Below are 20,085 nucleotides of genomic sequence, written 5' to 3'. Positions count from 1 at the left end.
TAAATTAAAATCTAAAACACCAAAAAACAAAAGAAGTAATATTATATATCAAGTGCCTTGTACTAATTGTGATGCTGTCTACATAGGGCAAACATCTCAGTATTTAGAAAATAGACTAAAAGGTCGTCAATTAGATAAGAAAAATAGAACTAAATTAACGAACCATGATATATCAAAAAAACATAAATTCAATTATAAAGATTCAAAAATTCTTGAAACGGAATCTAATACACGAAAGAATGAATTTTTAGAAATGGTTCACATTCATAAGAACAAAAAAGCTATAAATGATAAAAAAGATCTAAATAATTTAAGTAAAATTTATAACTCTATTTTGTAAATTCTAATAAATTTAATTGATTACTGCTATATATTTGAAATGTGGAAACTAAGGAAAAATTAATTTTTCTTGTTGGAACAAAGTTCTAAGTTGATTTTATCCTTATTTTGATATTCAGGATAAAGGTGATCTATAGATCAATATAATAAGCAAATTATCAATGTGAATATCATAATTTGATAAAGACTTAAAGAAAAGTCGAAACGTCAAAATTTATCTGTCTTTTAAAAATAACAAAAAAAACTAATTTTAAAACAGAAGTGACCTAAAATCAAGAATATTTAGATGCATTAATAATAATTTATATTCAGTTTGACACACAAATAAAGAATTCAATAGAGGAATAGAGGATAAATGCAGACGAGTTTAATTGCGTCTTCCAAAATCACAAACTATTCAGAACCTATCGCGAAAACAACACTTTTTATTTAATAAATAATAGGAATAATATTATTGTATTTCAATTATTTTGACGAAACTATTAGTTTTAGAAAAAGAGTTTCAGAATGTCGAATGATAATTTTATTTTACGAATTTAAAAATTAAGATCTTATATTCAATAGAGTAAAGGACACTTTTATAATGTATCGGTGAATTTTTTTGGAATTATTTTCATATAAGTATAAACTATATTTTTTATACAAATATTACAAATTTTTCGTCGTCTTACATATGTCTACATTTTTCATTATTAATTTTCCGTGCGCTCTATACCACTTCCTTTTTATTATATTACGCGATAACTTTTGATTTAGATATTTCAGTTAATTTTTAAATCATTGAATAATTTGTTTTTCCCACTGTTTACGATTTTCATTTTTCTAATGATCATACATATTGGGAACAACACTGAAGCGATAAACAATAATATTTTCGCGTTTATGTCTTGTATAACAAAAAATCTGGTTTTGGAAAGCATTCTTCTTATTTTGTATATGACAAGACACACTCAAACATATTCCTAGGATATGTGTAACACTACATTTCTTTCGCAATCGATTAAATAAATATATGAATAATCATTCTATAGTCAACCACAAAAATTTCTGTTAACAATACCCTTCAATATAAAAAATTTATTTCGGTGCAACCAAAATTGGCAGAACGGTATAAATATTTTAAATCTATTGATGTTTAGAAACGCTGTACATAAAATATGACATGACACATAAATATGATAATAGAATATTGATAATAATATTTGCTTTCAAAGTGTAAAATGGTCAAGGCATTCTAGTCCGCTAATATGTTTGACGCGTATGATCGAATACAATCAACTCAAAAGTACTTGAGACTCACTTTAAGTTCATTGACACGCCCTTTTAAGTCAATATCAGATAATATGATAAAATAAAAAGAAGCTGCCAAGTAAGGCATGCAACAATTCGTATTGTGTCATGTGCATATATATGTAAATATGTTTCTCTGTGCCGCATCTGTTTATAAAACTATGAATAATTAATAACGGAGAATGAATTCCTCGAATGTGTGGCCTTATATATATTGCTGCCTGAATAATGAAATGGTGAAAAACGATAGCATTTGAAATTATATACACACCACAAAAGCAGTTGAGATATATATACAAGCTATATATTTTGGAATATAAGAAAACTAGTCTTTCAAGGAAAATGATTTCATTTATGTTCAAACTAATCACCACCTACATCTATGCTCTTTAAACGACGCTTCCACGAATGTATAGCTTGTAGCCAGTTATCTTTTAAATGCTTACAAAATATTGCTACCAAGTGAATGTTGCCTCAGGTAAACATTTTGTGGTTGATATAACAGTACCGGGTGTCCTAATTATCTCGGGAACCGTTTATAGTACAGCTTCGGAAAAAAAAAATTTATAACAAAAGTGACCTCAAGAAAAACCAGGAAATTATTTACAGAGTTGTAGGTCCACCGCCAGAGGGCATAATTTAATACCAAAAATTATAAAATGGATAATTTACAAATTTTGCCTAATTAAGTTGCATTTACACTATGATTATCGTATTCTTCAAGAAATTCAGCGTATATTTGATTTTACAAGTTTTAGTCTATCTCTTCAAATAAGATGTGGGGGGAAGCGGGAACTTTATTATGAAAAAACGTCTGTAAGTCCAGTTCTACTTAACCTAACTATGCAAACTCAGTCTTTTTGAAGAGAGCTCCTTTCTACCAATGTGAGAGTATAATTTGGAAACAACCTAATGAGTAACATATACGCTAGAGTGCGCTATTTATTTATTTTTCAAATCTAGCTTTGCTTGGAAAATGTTAAACGGAAACATGCAGTAGATTTCATCAATATCATATAGTACTGCATCAACTATTGGTTGATCGTGATTACGACAGAAGGTTGGATTATTCCAACTGGTTACTACATATGGTATATGACGACCCTCAATTACTGTCACGTATTTTGTGGTCAGCATAATATGCACTATTGGTCACAGTATCAGGGGCGATGGTCGGTGAATGTATAGTGTGGTATTGTAGACGGTCAGATAATTGGACCTTTTATTTTTTACAATGCAATTAGCGGGGAACGCTACCTAAATTTTATAAGGGATGAATTACCACTTCTTCTAGAAGATATATCACTAGCAACTCGTAGGTCTATGTTGTTTCAGCACAATGTATGTCTGGCGCATTTCTCCAGACAAGTTAGAGAATTTCTAGATAATGCTTGTCTGTGCAATTAGACCCACTATAAGAGATAACATGATCCGAGAGAATACGAAACGCCATTCAGAGTATTCCGAAAGCAGAAATTGAGACTGCTGTTCAATCTACTCTTCAAAGATAAACGCTTGTATCGAAAATGATGGGCGACAATTTGAACATTTAGATCGTCACTAGCAAGGTGACACCATAAGTAATATTGACTAATAATTGGAACTAATTTTGAGGAGTCGAAAAATGTTATAATCCGTTCAGTCAAACCGGAGTAATTTATGTTTAAAGGAAAATGCTTAAAATTTACACATTTCTTAAGATACCTCGTAATACGAAAACCCGGTACATTGTTTTCACTAATTCTATATAACGAAAGAAAACTGAATACAAAAATTTCTTGGCAGATCTTTTCTTTGTCGGCATTATTGGTGCTGGTGAATCAACCGCAGTCAGAGATTAGTACTTAAGAATAGTGGTATTTAAAAATGCACTGTTGCCAGACCCAATTCCTCTAGTTACAAAATATACAGAGTGGCATATCTTCATAGGAATAAAAAGTTAACTTAGCCAAAGAGACAATAATATATCAATACAGGGTGTTATCGAGATCAAACAAAAAAAATTAGGATGTGATTGTCCTATAACAAAATTTTATCATCAAAAATGGTATCTCTAGAAAATGATGAGTATAATTTAGTTTGATGTGATTTATGTCCAATTCGAGTAAAGATAGAAGTTTGAATTTTAGTAATTTCTGTGAGCTCGCAAAACATTAATCGCAAGTATTGTCTGTTGTTACTTAATAAGGGGAGAAAATTAGTATATTGTACCTTACTTTCTATTAAATAGGGAATTATTGTTACGTTGATTTTAATAAAATCGACTATTTGTGACATTATTGACAGGTACGCACATGCGCCATTAGTTTTATTGAAATCGGCCTTATATAGTCTATATAGTCATATAGGCTAGTTGCCTATATGACCAATGTGTTTTCAGAAATGAAAAACACAGAATCTCGGTATGTATACATAACGAAATTCCCGGTGTTTGCTGTATAGTTTAGTTTTTTTTTCATTTTGATTTATATACAATGTTCAAATCCAAAAGATTACGTTTTCGCTATGAGTTCTATTTTTAAAGGAAATCGTGTCTAATAACTCTATTGTTAACACTCATCATTTATCAAGTGAAAAAAATAAAATAAAAATTAATTACCACCACGTTATAAAAAGACCAATTTCAGGTTAGAATTAGTTTTTCCGATAACTGTTGTTAAAATTAAAAGCAAGTGAAGTCGGCTTGTTTTTCCTAGAACCAATATATTCGGTGAATTTTTTAGGGTTTATATCTCGAAAGAGGATGGTCTGCGAAAATTTTGGTATAGGAAAGATCCATTATAATTCATACGGGAAATCAACTCTTGATTTTTTTGGCACGAATTTAGAAATAACCTGTATATACATGGAGAATAGGAAATCGGTACAATGTTGCAGAAATAAAGTTTCGGCTACAAAGATGATATGCAATATTAGCTCGTCCAACTGATCGAAAAGACAACATAAGGTGCGTGCGTCTCCATTGAACAAACAATGGGGAAACAAGTTTGTCAAACATGTTGATTAAAGTGCAGTTTTAACAAACATTTCTTATTTCAACAAACAATTGTTTGACAAACATTTTCACCAAACAAACAGCGATTCGGCATGAAACACTAGTCAGTTAGGTTTTGTCGAAGAATGGGTGATTTGAACCGCCGCCGTCGTCTGGGCTGCATTGCAGCAGCTTATATTTTAATGGAAAAACCTCGTTCTCGTCGATGGTGGCAGAGACAATTGTTTTCACGGCGTTATGAATATAGTGGTGATTATTTCTGAAATGATTTGACAGCCAGGTGTTTGTTTACAAAGTTTACGAGAATGTCAAATGGGGATTTTGAAGTGTTAATATCGATGATAGAACCAATCATAAGTAAACAAAATACTAATTTGCGTGAAGCAATCAGCGTTCAAGATCGTCTGGCTATAACACTCAAGTTTTTGGCTTCTTGTGATTCCTATCATGCGTTGATGTATTTATTTAAGGTATCCAAACAAAGCATTTCAAAAATTGTTCCGTAAGTTTGCACCGCAATTGTAAAAGGTTTGAAAGAATACGTACATATCTTCAACACCCAAAGAATGGGAGTTAGTTGCTGCGGGCTACAAAAACATATGGCAGTTCGATCAATGTTTAGGAGCCCTTGATGGTAAGCATATTGTATTACAATCACCAGAAAACAGCGGGTCACAGTTTTTTAATTACAAAGGTCATCACAATATAGTGTTAATGGCACTTGTGGACTCTAAGTAACTGTCGCTATTCTGGACTGATACAACGTTGGAAAACGTTTCTCGGGGTGTTGATTTGTCAGCCAAAAAATTTAAATAAGTTAATCCCCACCAAGGCTTCTTTTTTTCTGTGTCCCCCATCCCGGACTTACAATTTGTTGCTAGTAACTTTTTCTCTCGTCTATATTGCACTAGAAGAGTTTCAATCTTTCTATTAATCTCGGCGACATTATTTACACCTAAATGTTTTGCAATGTCATCTAATGCATCTCTTCTTTTGATTTTGTTTTTATAATTATCATTATTAGGGTCCCACAATACACACACTTTTCCACTGAACATTTTTAATAAAAAAATACAAATAACAACGTTTATATCCAAAAATTACGCCGAAAAACCACTTCAAAATACACTAAAACAAGCCAAACAAGTGGTAGGGGAAGTCACTGACAAACAATGTTCGATGTAGGACGGAAACACTCTAGACAAACAAAAATGGCGGCCCTTTTTCCTTCCATACATGAAATGTTTGTTGGGATAGCGTCCACACCAAAATAACCGCCGAACATTGTTTTACAAACAAAAAAATTTGACGAAATTTTCGACAAATGTTTGGCAAACAATGTTTGTCCAGTGGGGACGCGGCTATATTCAAACACTTTAACCAACTTAGTTCTTAACAAAACTTTATAGAATAGTGCAGCACATCACAATAAAATTATTGTGTCACTGAAATATGGTTTATTTTGAAAGTTGTTAGGCCTTTTTGTCATAACGACGAAAAAAAGTGAATTTTGAATAAAAATACATTTATTTTTCAACGTTATCTCCTTTTAACTCTAACATACTTTTACCAGCGATGTTCAATTAGTTCGATACCCTTTTTATAATAAAAATAATCAAGCTTCTCAAAATAGCCATTAACTGCGGACTTTGTTGGAAAATCTTTGACAACCGAGCAATTGTTTCAATTTTGGGAGCACAAAATAATCCCAAGGGGTTAAGCCTGGTGAATAGAGTGCATGAGGTAACAATTCAAATTTAATTCAATAATTTTGGCCATTGAAATAATGGATGTGTGAGCTGGCGCATTGTCTTGAAGAAACAACACTTTCTTCTTAGTCAAATGCGGGTGTTTTTGCTTAATTTCTTCGCTCAAACGTTGCAAATAATTTGCATAATACTCTTCCCTTTTCAAGGTAGTCAATGAAAATTATCCCACGAGCAACCTAAAAAACCAACGCCATGACCTTGCCTGCAGATGAAACGGTCTTTGCCCATTTTGGAGCCCTTTTCAGTCCAATATTTTGATTATTCTTTTGTTTCAGATATCAAGTGATGAACCTACGTTTTATCCATTGAGAGCAAACGCGGCACCCATCGTACGCACAGTTTTCTCATGTCCAAATTTTCAGTTGATATGCTATGTACCGCACTTTTTGAAATGACTACTATGTCTGCAAGCTCGCACTTTGTGGATTTTCTTCAATATTTCTGGAGTCGTCACCTCATTTGGTCGACCATTGCGATGCTGGTCTTCGCAGGTCTTACGGCCTTGTTTAAACTCTGCTACCCAATATTTTACTGTTGATAACGAAAGAGCAGTCTCACCCGAAGTAGAATCTAGTTTAGCTTTTATATTTGGAGTAAGGCCTTTCAAATGAAAGTATTGTATCAAATAACGACGACCAATTTTTCTATGTGCACAAATTAACTGAAAACGATCACTATTGATGGCTGCCAAACAAATACTAAGCAACGTGACTTCTTTAAACTTGAAACATATGCTTTATAAATTGTGTACTTTCTAATAGAGTGGTATTTTTCAAAAAACTACCGCCATCTCCAGGTTATGCCTTGGACTTCGTATATTAGCTTGAAAAGACCAAATAAACAAAGATTAGACTAATAATTGTTGTGTTTCTACCACAAAGTATTATGTACCCCTTATATTTTCTTCTATTATGCTGTGGATTATGAGAAAATTGTGGTCTTAACTGCTCTTAGAAAGTTGTAGTTAGTTTGGAAATTAGATCGAGGTAATTTATACTGAAAATTCGCTAAGAATAAATTTTTATTGTTGCCCAGAATACTACTCACTGTGCTAAAATTCAAAATGAGAACTCGTTTTTACTTTGGAATCAACAAAAAACTAACTAAAACATTTTTATATAGAAAATATAAAAAGGGAAGAATGCAAAATGCACCTGCTTAGCTTCCATTTACAAAACAGCGTAGAAATATATTGGTAACATACAAAATTATGTTTTCAAGCAAGTATTTGACAAAAAGTTTTTGTAAACTGCCCGAAGGCACTGCGACGATTTTAGATTAATAGTGTCTTCAAATAATACCTTTTAAAAAGCAAAGTAATCACCTTTCCAAAAATCAGACACCCTCCGATAAATAGTACTATAAATGATAAACTAATAAAAATAGAAAGATTCAAATAGTGGGAAAAAGGGATATACAAAAACTTATATCCAGATATTGAAATTAGATGTAGAATTATAGAGACATGAGATAATTTTAAACATATGAGGTAAGTTTCCGACCTAACAAAGAAACAAGCCCTTTTTTCCATAATCATTTTCAACAACTTTTGAATCTATACCATTAGTAATGCTCTAACCTTCCTAACCCTCTCAAAAATAGCTGTCATCTTTCTTCTCAAAATAGGCGTTTATGTATCCGATAAAATCCTTGTCGATTAAAATTTTTCTCCTGTAAATGCGAGTTCTATGCTAGAAAACAGGAAAAAGTAGCTGTAAACCAGATCTGGTGAGAATATTGAATAAAATAGGTTTAAGATCTGTAACATAGATCAACATCATTAAATGTAAGGTTACTTACACAATTTGCTCATTTTTCTTTTGATTTTCATTCAGTAAAATAAAGATCATTCACTTTTTATTGAGATTGTACACATCATTCCCTTCAGAATTAAATTTATTAGATTAAAGTTATCCAAAAGTTACTCCAAAAGTAGAAAAAGTGTATTTTGGAGTTGAGTTTTTTGTATTTTACGTCAGTCAACGTAAAAACTATCACAGATATTTCATTCAATTTTTCAGGTCAAGATACGTATAGACCAAACAAATTTGCATTTTGCATGACAATTTCATACCTGAGACATTCAATATGGCTTCCTTTTATTGGTGGATCAGGAATCCAGGCGAAATCTATCGCTCACTATAACTCGCTTACGAAGCGTTTTTAGAAGTTATGTTATACCAAATGTTTTCCTTATATTTACTTATAGAATCATTTCCCGAGAGATTGGAGTGATATTCCAAAACACCCTGTATTAAATTGAACCATTTACTATGACTATGATTAACGATTTGAAAACAAATTTACGTAATATATAACCAAATTGCAACAAAAAAATTAATCTATTTAGATTTGGTACCTATCCATAAGCAATAAATTCGTGACTGTCTGAAAAAATATGTCGATCATATCACGAATTTTTATTTTCACTCTTTATCTTAGCTTTCAAATAAAAGTATCCACTTGTGTCAAATATCAAAGCGGAATATGAGCCTCTAACGCTTCTTGGGCCATCTTTACACGAGGGCGGAAAGGTGACTTTGCCAGGGTTACAAAACATTCTCGCAAAGGTAAATTTATTATTAGTTTTCGCTATGTTTCTGATGTTATCTGTCAAAATTTCAAATAAATGTGACAAATCTAAAAATTAGATATGGTTATATTTTTTTGTAATAACATATACCAAAAATTAGTAAAATATTGAAGTTTTTGAAATACATGGTAAAATTCATCTCCTTATAACAATTGAAAATTTTATCCAAATCCTCAGATTTATACGGTACTGCTTTTGCAAAAAGCCATAAAATAGTTTTCTGTCTTAACTCTTCTATATCTTTTTGGTTAGCACATATCCAAGGGCACAGCTAGTATTGTCAAGTAATAAATGTATCTAATTAAGCATGTGTAAAATCCACGACAGATTTAAGCAACAGTTTTTGCTTATGATTATTATTTTATAAAAAAAAAACGTTTTTGTTCTATTCTCTTATTTGATACGAAATTCTAGTGAAGATAAGTATTAGAAAATTATAATGAAATATTTTAATCTGATTTACTCGCACACATAAAAAAAGATCGTTTTTGTTTGTACACATTTAAAATTATTAAACTGTATTCGTTTTAACTGTGCATGGTACACGCTAAAATAGTGTAAACGTACACATAAAGAATATTTATATGTAGGTATAACGTAGGCAAGGAAATATGAAATATCTGATTTTCAATATGAGCTTGGAAATTTGCGAGAAAATAATTGGATTGTGCAGTGATTAAAAACTATCAAGGGTAATTGTAAGCCACGATTAATCAAAAACGTGTGATTCGAGTCAATTAAAAGACACGTCCCGTGAGAAACATGTCGTTAATGAATAATAAAGTTTATAACTATAATATTCGATTGAGGAATGTCAAGGTACATTATATTTTGTATATATATTTTGAAAGTATGGTTTTATTTCGTTTCCACGGATTGGAAGCCCTTCATCTTCAATCAACACATGGCGAGCCTATCACAACACATAAATTTGCTTAAACTATGAATAGTTTTATTTTTTATAAAAAAATTATATTTCTGATTGCAGCGATTGTTCTCTCAATGATAGAGACAACCCTCAAGTCAGAGAAACGGCAATTAGTCGAAATAATATAGAATAAATATGTAGAAATTAAAATTTTAGAATTTCTCGTTATATTTTTTCTTGATTTTAGATATCTTTTCTATAAAAATTAGTTTAAAACAACACGAAAAAATTGACGTTTCGACCTACTTCAGTCTTTATCCATATATGACTTAACAATCACAATTTGTATAATTATATTAATCAATAGTTCATTACATCGTGAATATAAAAATGTTACATTAAATTTTTATATATACGAGTATAAATAATCAAGACAAATTATCACGAAAAACATATAAAAAGCTCTAAGAAGTAGAAAGTTGACAAAAATTTTTGTCAAAAATATTCTATACAATATATTATTAGACCGATTTATTCAGAACGTTTCTCTCTGAATAGTACTTACCTTGTAAATACGTCAAATTCAAAATTTGATATGTAATCATTACAAGTAAGATCTATTGTTGATTTGAGTGCCATTGCTTCTAATCCTGAGCTGATTGGATGTACATTATTCAGTTCCTGTCTAAATAATTTCCATGGTACCAACGTGCTGAAACAAAATATAAATTTAAATTAAAATATTTCAAAAAAGTATTTCATAATCTATAATATAAAAATGAATCGCAAAATGTGTTGGTAAGCGCATAACTCAACAACGCCTGGACCAATTTGGCCAAATCTTTTTTTAAAATGTTCGTTGAAGTTCAAGGATGGTTTTTACGGCGAGAAAAATTAGAATTATTGCTGGAAAAACCCTAAAAATAGCTCTTTTCTTTTTCCCATACAATCTATAATATAAAAATGAATCGCAAAATGTGTTGGTAAGCGCATAACTCAACAACGCCTGGACCAATTTGGCCAAATCTTTTTTTAAAATGTTCGTTGAAGTTCAAGGATGGTTTTTACGGCGAGAAAAATTAGAATTATTGCTGGAAAAACCCTAAAAATAGCTCTTTTCTTTTTCCCATACAAATGATTTGTAACTAAAACGTAGTCAATTTGAGCACTCACTGTTGTCTAAGCAATGTAGGTGTGTTCCTAACGTCAAAGATCATATCTAACAAAACAATGTGTGTGTGTGCGTTGGAGCACAGAATACATAGTTGGAGGAGTTTAATGTCGCGTTCCGAAACTCGCGTTTCTTTTGTAAGGTGTGTTCCTAACGTCAAAGATCATATCTATCAAAACAATGTGTGTGTGTGCGTTGGAGCACAGAATACATAGTTGGAGGAGTTTAATGTCGCGTTCCGAAACTTGCGTTTCTTTTGTATTAGTTTCGGCATGCGAGATAAAATGCAGCAGTTTCCACGTCATTACATCAGTCAAACAAAAATCGCGTTAGCAACAGTGTTTTATTATTTTTAATATCCAAACAAAAACAATTCGTACGGCTAAAAAAAAACAATTCGTACGGCTTAAAAGGATTTGACTTCAAGTCATATCAAATTAAGAAAAAAAAAAAGTTGTCTGTTACCTAATCTACTGAGTGAATATATAAATATAATATACAAAAATATAAATCCCATTACAGGTAACTAAAATATTAGTTTTGCTATGGCGATAATATTTCAGTCATTATATTATGTATTTTAATTTTATATTTGAATGTTATTAAAACAAAATCTATTTACAGGTTCTGAAACCAACAAAAAAGTCAGTTCAATGAACTATTATTCATACCGCCTAATGATTCGGGAAAATGAAAATAATCACATATTGAAATGTCGGCGATTATATCACAAATATGTTGTTGACATGTATGTTAAAATTGAAACGGAGAGATTAACATTCATCAGGTTGAATCAAACTAAACTCCGATCTGAAGAGTATATTCACCTTCGAGATGCGATTAATACTGATGGAAATGCACAGAATGTCGGTCGGATGACTATTCTTCCAGCAACATACATCGGAAGCCCTCGGCATATGCACGAATATGCTCAAGATGCCATGTCGTATGTTCGTCATTATGGTACAGCAGATTTGTTCATCACATTTACATGCAATCCGCAATGGATAGAAATCAAGCAGGAGTTATTCTCTGGGCAATCACCCATTGATCGTCATGATATTACAGCCAGAGTCTTTAGACAAAAGTTGAAATCATTAATGGATTTCATCGTAAAACATAATGTGTTTGGTGAGACACGCTGCTGGATGTATTCTGTGGAGTGGCAGAAACGAGGATTGCCACATGCACACATTTTGATTTGGTTGGTTGAAAAGATAAGGCCAAATGAAGTTGATGCAGTGATATCAGCTGAAATCCCTGATGTACAAGTAGATCCTGGATTACATGAGGTAGTTATCAAACACATGATACATGGTCCCTGTGGAACTCTTAATCAAAATTCACCGTGTATGATGGATGGTAAATGTTCAAAACGATATCCACGGACATTAATATCGGAAACAATTACTGGTAATGGTTATCCATTGTATCGTCGCAGATCGACAGCAGACAATGGAAAATCAACAATTGTCAAATTAAATCAACAAGATATTGAAATAGATAATCGTTGAATTGTTCCATATTCACCCATTTTATCAAAGACATTCAAAGCACACATCAACGTTGAATCTTGCCATTCAGTGAAATCAATTAAATACATTTGCAAATATGTAACCAAAGGGAGTGATATGGCTGTGATTGGAATTGGTGCAGAGAATTCCAATGATGAAGTTACCCAATACCAAATGGGCCGCTATGTCAGTAGTAATGAAGCAGTTTGGCGAATATTTTCTTTTCCTATTCATGAGAGACACCCTTCTGTTGTTCACTTAGCTGTGCATTTAGAAAATGGACAAAGAGTGTATTTTACAACACAGATCGCAGTACAAAGAGCTGCTCAGCCACCATCTACTACATTAACCAGTTTTTTTGAGACATTCCAAAACGATGATTTCGCACAAACATTGCTATATTCTGAAATGCCAAAATATTATACCTGGAATCAATCCTCAAGGAGATTTATACGACGGAAACAAGGAAAACCAGTTCCAGGATATACAGATGTATATTCCACCGATGCGATTGGCCGGATTTATTCAGTACATCCAAGCAATGATGAATGCTTTTATTTACGACTGCTATTAGTCAATGTACGTGGCGCAACATCATTCCAACAGTTACGAACTGTTGATGGTGAATTGTGTGGATCCTACAGAGAAGCCTGTCAACGTTTGCAATTACTTGAAAATGACGCTCATCAAATACGAACATTGTTTTCTATAATCATATCTACATGCTTCCCATCAAACCCAATTGATTTGTGGATCAAGTACAAAGATTATATGTGTGATGATATTTTGTATCAAATACGGAATAGAATGGGAAATCCAAATATACAAATCAGTGAAGAAATTTACAATGAAGCATTGATTTCAATTGAGGACATGTGCTTGATAATGTCAAACAAACTATTAATTCAATTAGGCCTGACCGCGCCCAATCGTCCAATGCATGACGCTTTTAACCAAGAGTTGCATCGAGAAAGACTGTTAAATGAACAACAGAAGTATGTATTTGAAACTCTTATGAAAGTAACAAATGATGAAACTGGAGGGATTTACTTCTTAGATGCACCTGGTGGTACAGGAAAAACTTTTTTGATTTCATTAATATTAGCAACAATTCGCTCACAAAATAAAATTGCACTTGCACTCGCTTCGTCGGGAATCGCAGCAACTTTGCTTGAAGGTGGTCGAACAGCCCATTCAGCACTAAAATTGCCATTAAATATGCAAAGCAATAAAACTCCAACCTGTAACGTTTCGAAGAACTCTGCAATGGCAAAGGTTTTGCAGCAATGTAAATTGATTATTTGGGATGAGTGCACGATGGCACATAAAAAATCTTTGGAGGCTTTAGACAGAACCTTAAATGATCTACGGAGCAATAATAACCGATTTGGTGGTGCAATGATTTTATTAGCAGGAGATTTTCGTCAAACATTGCCAGTGATTCCACGATCAACGCCAGCTGATGAACTCAATGCATGTCTAAAGTCCTCCAATTTGTGGAAACATGTCAAAGTACTTCATTTAAGCAAGAATATGCGTGTCGAGTTGCAAAATGACCAATCTGGAAACATATTCTCTAAACAACTCATTGACATTGGTAATGGCAAATTACCTATAGACATGTTGACTGGCTGCATTAACTTTCCTCAAAGTTTTTGTCAGTTAACTCAATCAAAAGATGAACTTATTCAGAAGGTGTTTCCAGATGTTTCTCAAAATTACATCGCTCAACCATGATTGGTTGAGCGAACGAGCTATACTGGCTGCAAAAAACATAGATGTAAATGAATTAAATTTCAAAATTCAAGAACAAATTACAGGCGAATTGAGGATATATAAATCAGTTGATTCGGCTACTAATCAAGATGATGTAGTCAACTATCCACCGGAATTTTTAAACTCGCTGGATTTGCCAGGATTGCCACCTCACAATCTTCAATTAAAGGTCGGATCGGTGGTTATAATGTTGCGAAATATCAACCAACCGCGTCTTTGCAACGGTACACGGTTAGCGATAAAAAAATTACTAAACAATGTGATAGAAGCAACTATACTCAAAGGAAAGTATAAAGGAGAAGATGTTCTCATACCGCGCATCCCAATGATTCCGACTGATGTGCCATTTGAGTTTAAACGACTACAGTTTCCAGTGCGGCTTGCTTTTGCTATGACTATAAACAAGTCCCAGGGGCAATCATTAAGTGTTTGTGGTATTAATCTAGAAAACCCATGTTTCTCACATGGTCAATTGTATGTTGCCTGTTCCCGTGTTGGAAAACCATCAGATTTGTTTATCTATGCGCCAGGTAATCAAACAAAAAACATCGTATACCACAAAGCACTACAATGATAATAATAATAATTATTTATGATTCACATGATTAACAATAAAGCGATTACTTATTTTTAAATCCTTATATATGTTTTATTTAATTATTTTTTATTCATAACGCCCTATCACCAGGGTGACGGTTCTGTTCAGGAGAATTTTTTAAAATACGTAGGCACAAAAACTGCCACATTACAAATCTTTTTGACAGGACGAAGTCTGTCGGGTCAGCTAGTTTAATATACATGTTTGATTGTGCTCACGATAAAATTATTATTTTATCATATTTTTCAAATTAAAATGTATTGATACATTTCATATTTTACACACTTGCAAGAAGATATGATATTAAGATTCCGCCAGTAGCGATAAACATAAAAATTAGAGGAATCGGAAATAATTGGTACAAAAGGTTTTATTATTTTATTGGCTTCCTTTCTACCCTAATATGACTATCCTAAGTCCTCCCCTCGTCGGTGTTGAGCTAAAGTGGTAAGAGCTGAAATGTAACCCTAAAAGGGGTATTTTTGTGGTTTTACGGTAATACCACTTAAAGGACTTGCAATATCGGAAATAATAGAAATTCAGAGCATTCAATTCTGCATTGAATTATACCGATGCCCATATTCTGACCACCCGTTCCACACTGGAACGACTAATGGAAAAAACGAAAACAAATTTTTTTTCATTAATTTTTGTATTAACTCGTTTAATTTATTTATTAATTTAAATTTTCATAAAATGGTGTTACCCATGTTCCTTTCTACTCAATTCACTTTTAGACCCTATTTGAACATAAAAAAAATCATCGCCTCGAAAATATTTTTAGGAAAAAAATTATGGGTTGTTTCGATAAAATCTCACTTGTAATTTTTTTGTCAAGGTTTGGCGAAAATCGACTCGTTGCATTGTTTTCTTTAGGTTTTCTACTTGAATTATTCGAAGAGATTAGCTGCCACAACCTGCAACCTTGTGCACAATAACAAATACAGAAAGCGGTGTTTGGCTGTTTGTAAATAGAGAGGTGGTAAACAACATATTGTAAAAAAATGTGTATTTGTACAAAATAAAACATATTTATCTTTATCTGTTTTCTATGTAGGCAGCACACTTCACATTACAAATTGCTAAAAAAAAATAAAAAAATAAATAAATAAAAAAAGTAACTTTGATAACAAATTATTTTTAAAATTCCATGTTTTTCCCTTATTCCTGGACTTGTCGTTTAAACAGTGAAATTTGTTTGTGTTAGTAGCGTAGCACTTAGAAAGCAATGTCCGAAAAATCGGTATTTCGTTCCAGTGTGGCGTTCCCATACTACTACACATCAAAGTTGGAACAGTTTTCCACATTTTCGAAAAATTGTTTTAACTTCAGGTTTTTGACAATAACACCTAAAAAACCCATTTATCAATAAAGTGCTTATTGTAAAAGTTAAAGAGGAATAAATTAGACGTAGAATGAAACCAAAATTTTCTCGACCAACCGTCCCCTTGGTCCCTTTAAGGCGCACTGAAAAGTAAAGCAAGAATTTATCATATTGGTTAATTGTTAGGCTTGTTTCAATTGGGTTTTCGATAGGAACATTTTTAAAAGCTCTCGGTAACAAATACCACGCCATAAGTGGACGTGACACATCTGCACTCTTCAAGCATGGTAAGAAGAAGTTGGTGAAGCTGACACTCAATATAAAGCTATTGCCAATTCTAGCCTTCGAGTTTTAACAACACTCTATGGCGGTAGGGGAAGAGATACTTTGGATAAATTGCGATTTGACCATTCTCTCAAAGCTCTTGTGAACTCTAAATTCAACCTGACATCTCTACCACCAACATAGGAAGCAGACCGCCAACATTGCTTGAGAACGTACAACTGTGGTTGGGACATCAGTTGAATCCGTTCTATTGGGTTGGCAGGCTTCAAAATTTCGTCTTGATCCAGTCACTTCTCTGTAAAATTTCCTGCAAAGATAACAAGGGATGTGCAGGTGGATGTGTATCTCAAAAGGTCGAGATTAAGTACTCGTTAATTTGTGCTAACTACAAGGAAAACTTTCGCACTAACTACCTCAACATGAAGAGATTGAGGAGTCAGAAGACCATATACTATATATTTGGGACGATGGACTCCGAAGAGGATATAAAGATTTTGAGTCTAGTTGTCCAACGACCTTCCATTTTACCATTTACTTTCAGCAATTTTTCTTGTTGTAAAATAAAATCATCATTAATTGATAACCAGAATTATATTTCTTATTATACCGCCTCCATATTTATATCAGTTAAATGGATTCCATCTATACAAAACCATTTTTTAATTTTTTATTTTTACATATTTTTCAATTTTAATATTAGTTTTTTCCAGTATTATGTGTAATAGCATTTATTGAACAACAGTTAAATATACTTTTTCTACGACCGTGCGTTTTAACCCACTTTCCCGCACGCATTTTAGTTTTGAAAGTGTCACTTTCCCGCACTAGTGCGGGAAAGTGACATTCTTCAAAGGAGAAACAAATATCAAAACTGGTTTGATATCAGTTGCTATGACAACCCAAGCGTGTAATTGTTACTAAAACGTCAAAGTTGTTCAAAACGTCTTGGAAGTGACCGAATAAGAACAATCTTCTTTTAAATTAAACCACATAAAACCGAATCCGATACAATAATATTAATGGATTCATCCGACGAATAACTTCCCGAAGCCGTTTTGAAGGCTGCAAATGAAGCTAATTCCGAGCTGTTACCTGCCAAATCCAGACTAAAGTATGAGAAGCAATACGACCATTTTGTTACATGGTGTAAGGAGAAAGGGGCCAAAACTTATAAGGAAGAGGTATTTTTGGCGTATTTTTCAGACCTAAGTAAGGTTTTGAAATCTAATACATTATGGTCCCGCTATTCGATGGTAAAAAGTTTCTCGGTACTACAAAGGACTTAAAACCGTTGCCGTCACCGTCATCGTCATCTTTATGCGACCTGCAACCGATGCCATCTTCACCGACGTCATCTACCTTCCAGTTGAAACCAAATAACTCCACTGGGCCGGCAATTCTTACTAGTCTGCAGAATACAACAAATTGTGTTTTCAATATTAATATTTATAATAATTAATAGTTTTTAGTTAAAATTTTGTATATTATTATGTTTGTTGGAATAAAATAATTTTTGAAAAATGGGTTGGTATACTTTTATGTATATACGGTCGTAGAAAACATAATGTTCCTAACTCATGCGTAAAGTGTCTTTCCCGCACTTGACCGCTTGCCCGAACTCCGCTCCGCGTCGTTCGGGACAACTGCAGTCGCGTGCGGGAAAGTATCACTTTCCGCACTTGTTAGGAAAATAACTATTCATCATTGGTGATAGCACTATGATAAGAAATAATCTAAATTTAAAGTGACACTGTGTGGAGACGGTTGGTCAAAAAAGTTCACTTATGGATTCATTCTAGGCAGAATTTATTTCTCGTTTATAATAACCACTATATTGGGGTTAGTTTAGATGATATGTGCGACCAGTCTCATTGAATGCAGCATTTAATGTTCTAAAACTTTTATAATAACCATGTTTTCGATATTGCAAGTCCTTTAACAGATATAAGAGGGAAATCGCAAAAATTATTACTTCTTGAGTACGACCTCTCATACTTACTTTCTTGATTGCTATTAAGCAATTTGTCCCAAGCAATGGTACAAGTGTGGTTGATTTAATATGTTTGGTGCGTTGAATGGGAACTCTAAACTTCCGTCTATATTGACTCCTAATTCTTGCATTTTTGATCTGGTTTTATCATACATGGATCTAAATGAAGCAAATAGCAAGTCTTACTCCTTGAAAATATCTTTAATGTGCCTTTGTGCTAAACGTCTTTTTAAATTAGCGTCTGACAATCTTATATGTTAATCCTACAAACATTATTACTAAACTGTATTGCATAAACTTCAGAATGTTATACTGTGGATAAAGTCTTTCTAGGATGCATGTTAACTGCAACAAGTCTTCTCTTCATCGTATTATGGTTTATTCCAAAGTTATCGTAATCGCAAATTTCCTGTTTTACGGTACTTGTAAAAACCCTTTATGATATTGTACGAAGTGTTAACAACCTAGTTATGACCGTCCTGCGATAAAATGGTTGACTGTGTAACTCTAAACTAGCGAGTTCAAGTTGTGTACTTAATAAACTTGAAAATATAGTAAGAGATAAAGCAAAACGCGTTAAAAAAACAAACTGCATTAGGATTAAAATGAAGTACTGCTATCATTTTTTTCAATTTGGCTGTAAAACTACCAGAGTTTCTCCAGTTTCTCGGATAAATCTTTATGATATAACTGAAGTAAGAATTAAATATCATCACAAACATTGAAACAATGAAGTTATTAGATTTAACACAGTTTTTACACAATTTTAAAATTATCAGCCAACTTTGGTGTGCAGTGTTTATTGAGTAATTTATATTAAATTAGTAGCAGGCAACCGCCGGCTGCAATGTAGTAGTAAAAAATTCGGGAGTAAGTAGATGTCATGAAAATTATGCTGTGGCATTAAAAATTTTCTCACACAGCCCCTCGTTTCTGAGTTATAGGCATTGAAAGTTGCGAAATTAGAACTTATATTTAAGCATATTTTCTAAATTATACATTCAAACATTATCAGTATTTAATGGATGATTACGTATGTCCATGTAATGTGCTTAAAGAACAAAATAATTCTACACTAGTATCTTAGGCTAGGGGCGGCTCATGCCCAATGGTTAACAATCTGTAAATTTTACAGGGACAACCTGTACAATCTAAAGACAGCAAAAGTGAATTTTTCAATCGTATTAATTTGTTAATGTCAGTTTGCTGTCAATCTTTTAAAAACCTGTCAATAATAATTATCACATAGTATCATAAAGTTTTAATATGGAATTTATCTTTAGTGAATATGCCGACATACATTTGATGTCTGGTTTGGCTTCTGGTAGCTCGTCAGAAGCCAGAAGATTGTATACTAAACGCTTCCCGAGCAGAATTATACCCGACTGTAGAACTTTTGTTGAGGTTTATCGCAGCTTACGGGAAACAGGTTTGTCTACATAAATGAAGTATACTAGTTTTCATTATTTTTAATAATGTGATATTTTAGGAAATTTTCTACCAAAAAAAAGGTGGCGAAGGTTAACAACGAACTATACGAACACCAACTTTAGAGCAAAATACATTAGATGCA

At 32.8% G+C, this 20,085-nt stretch overlaps 1 protein-coding gene and 1 pseudogene across 1 annotated transcript in view; one reads left to right on the top strand and one right to left on the bottom strand.

The window, feature by feature from the left end:
* LOC130890685 (E3 ubiquitin-protein ligase CBL-B) overlaps positions 1–20,085 on the bottom strand; it is a 170,095-nt gene that overhangs the window by 40,354 nt on the left and 109,656 nt on the right. The window contains exon 2 of the mRNA XM_057794904.1: positions 10,420–10,566. Within this exon, the coding sequence (XP_057650887.1) occupies positions 10,420–10,566 (147 nt within the window). The remainder of the gene's footprint in view (positions 1–10,419; positions 10,567–20,085) is intronic.
* LOC130890686 (uncharacterized) lies at positions 11,862–13,186 on the top strand (annotated as a pseudogene).

The sequence above is a fragment of the Diorhabda carinulata genome, chromosome 2, assembly GCF_026250575.1.
Source record: "Diorhabda carinulata isolate Delta chromosome 2, icDioCari1.1, whole genome shotgun sequence".
Lineage (NCBI taxonomy): Eukaryota > Metazoa > Arthropoda > Insecta > Coleoptera > Chrysomelidae > Diorhabda > Diorhabda carinulata.
Note: the sequence above shows the minus strand (reverse complement) of the source record. Positions and strands in the feature narration are given on the sequence as shown.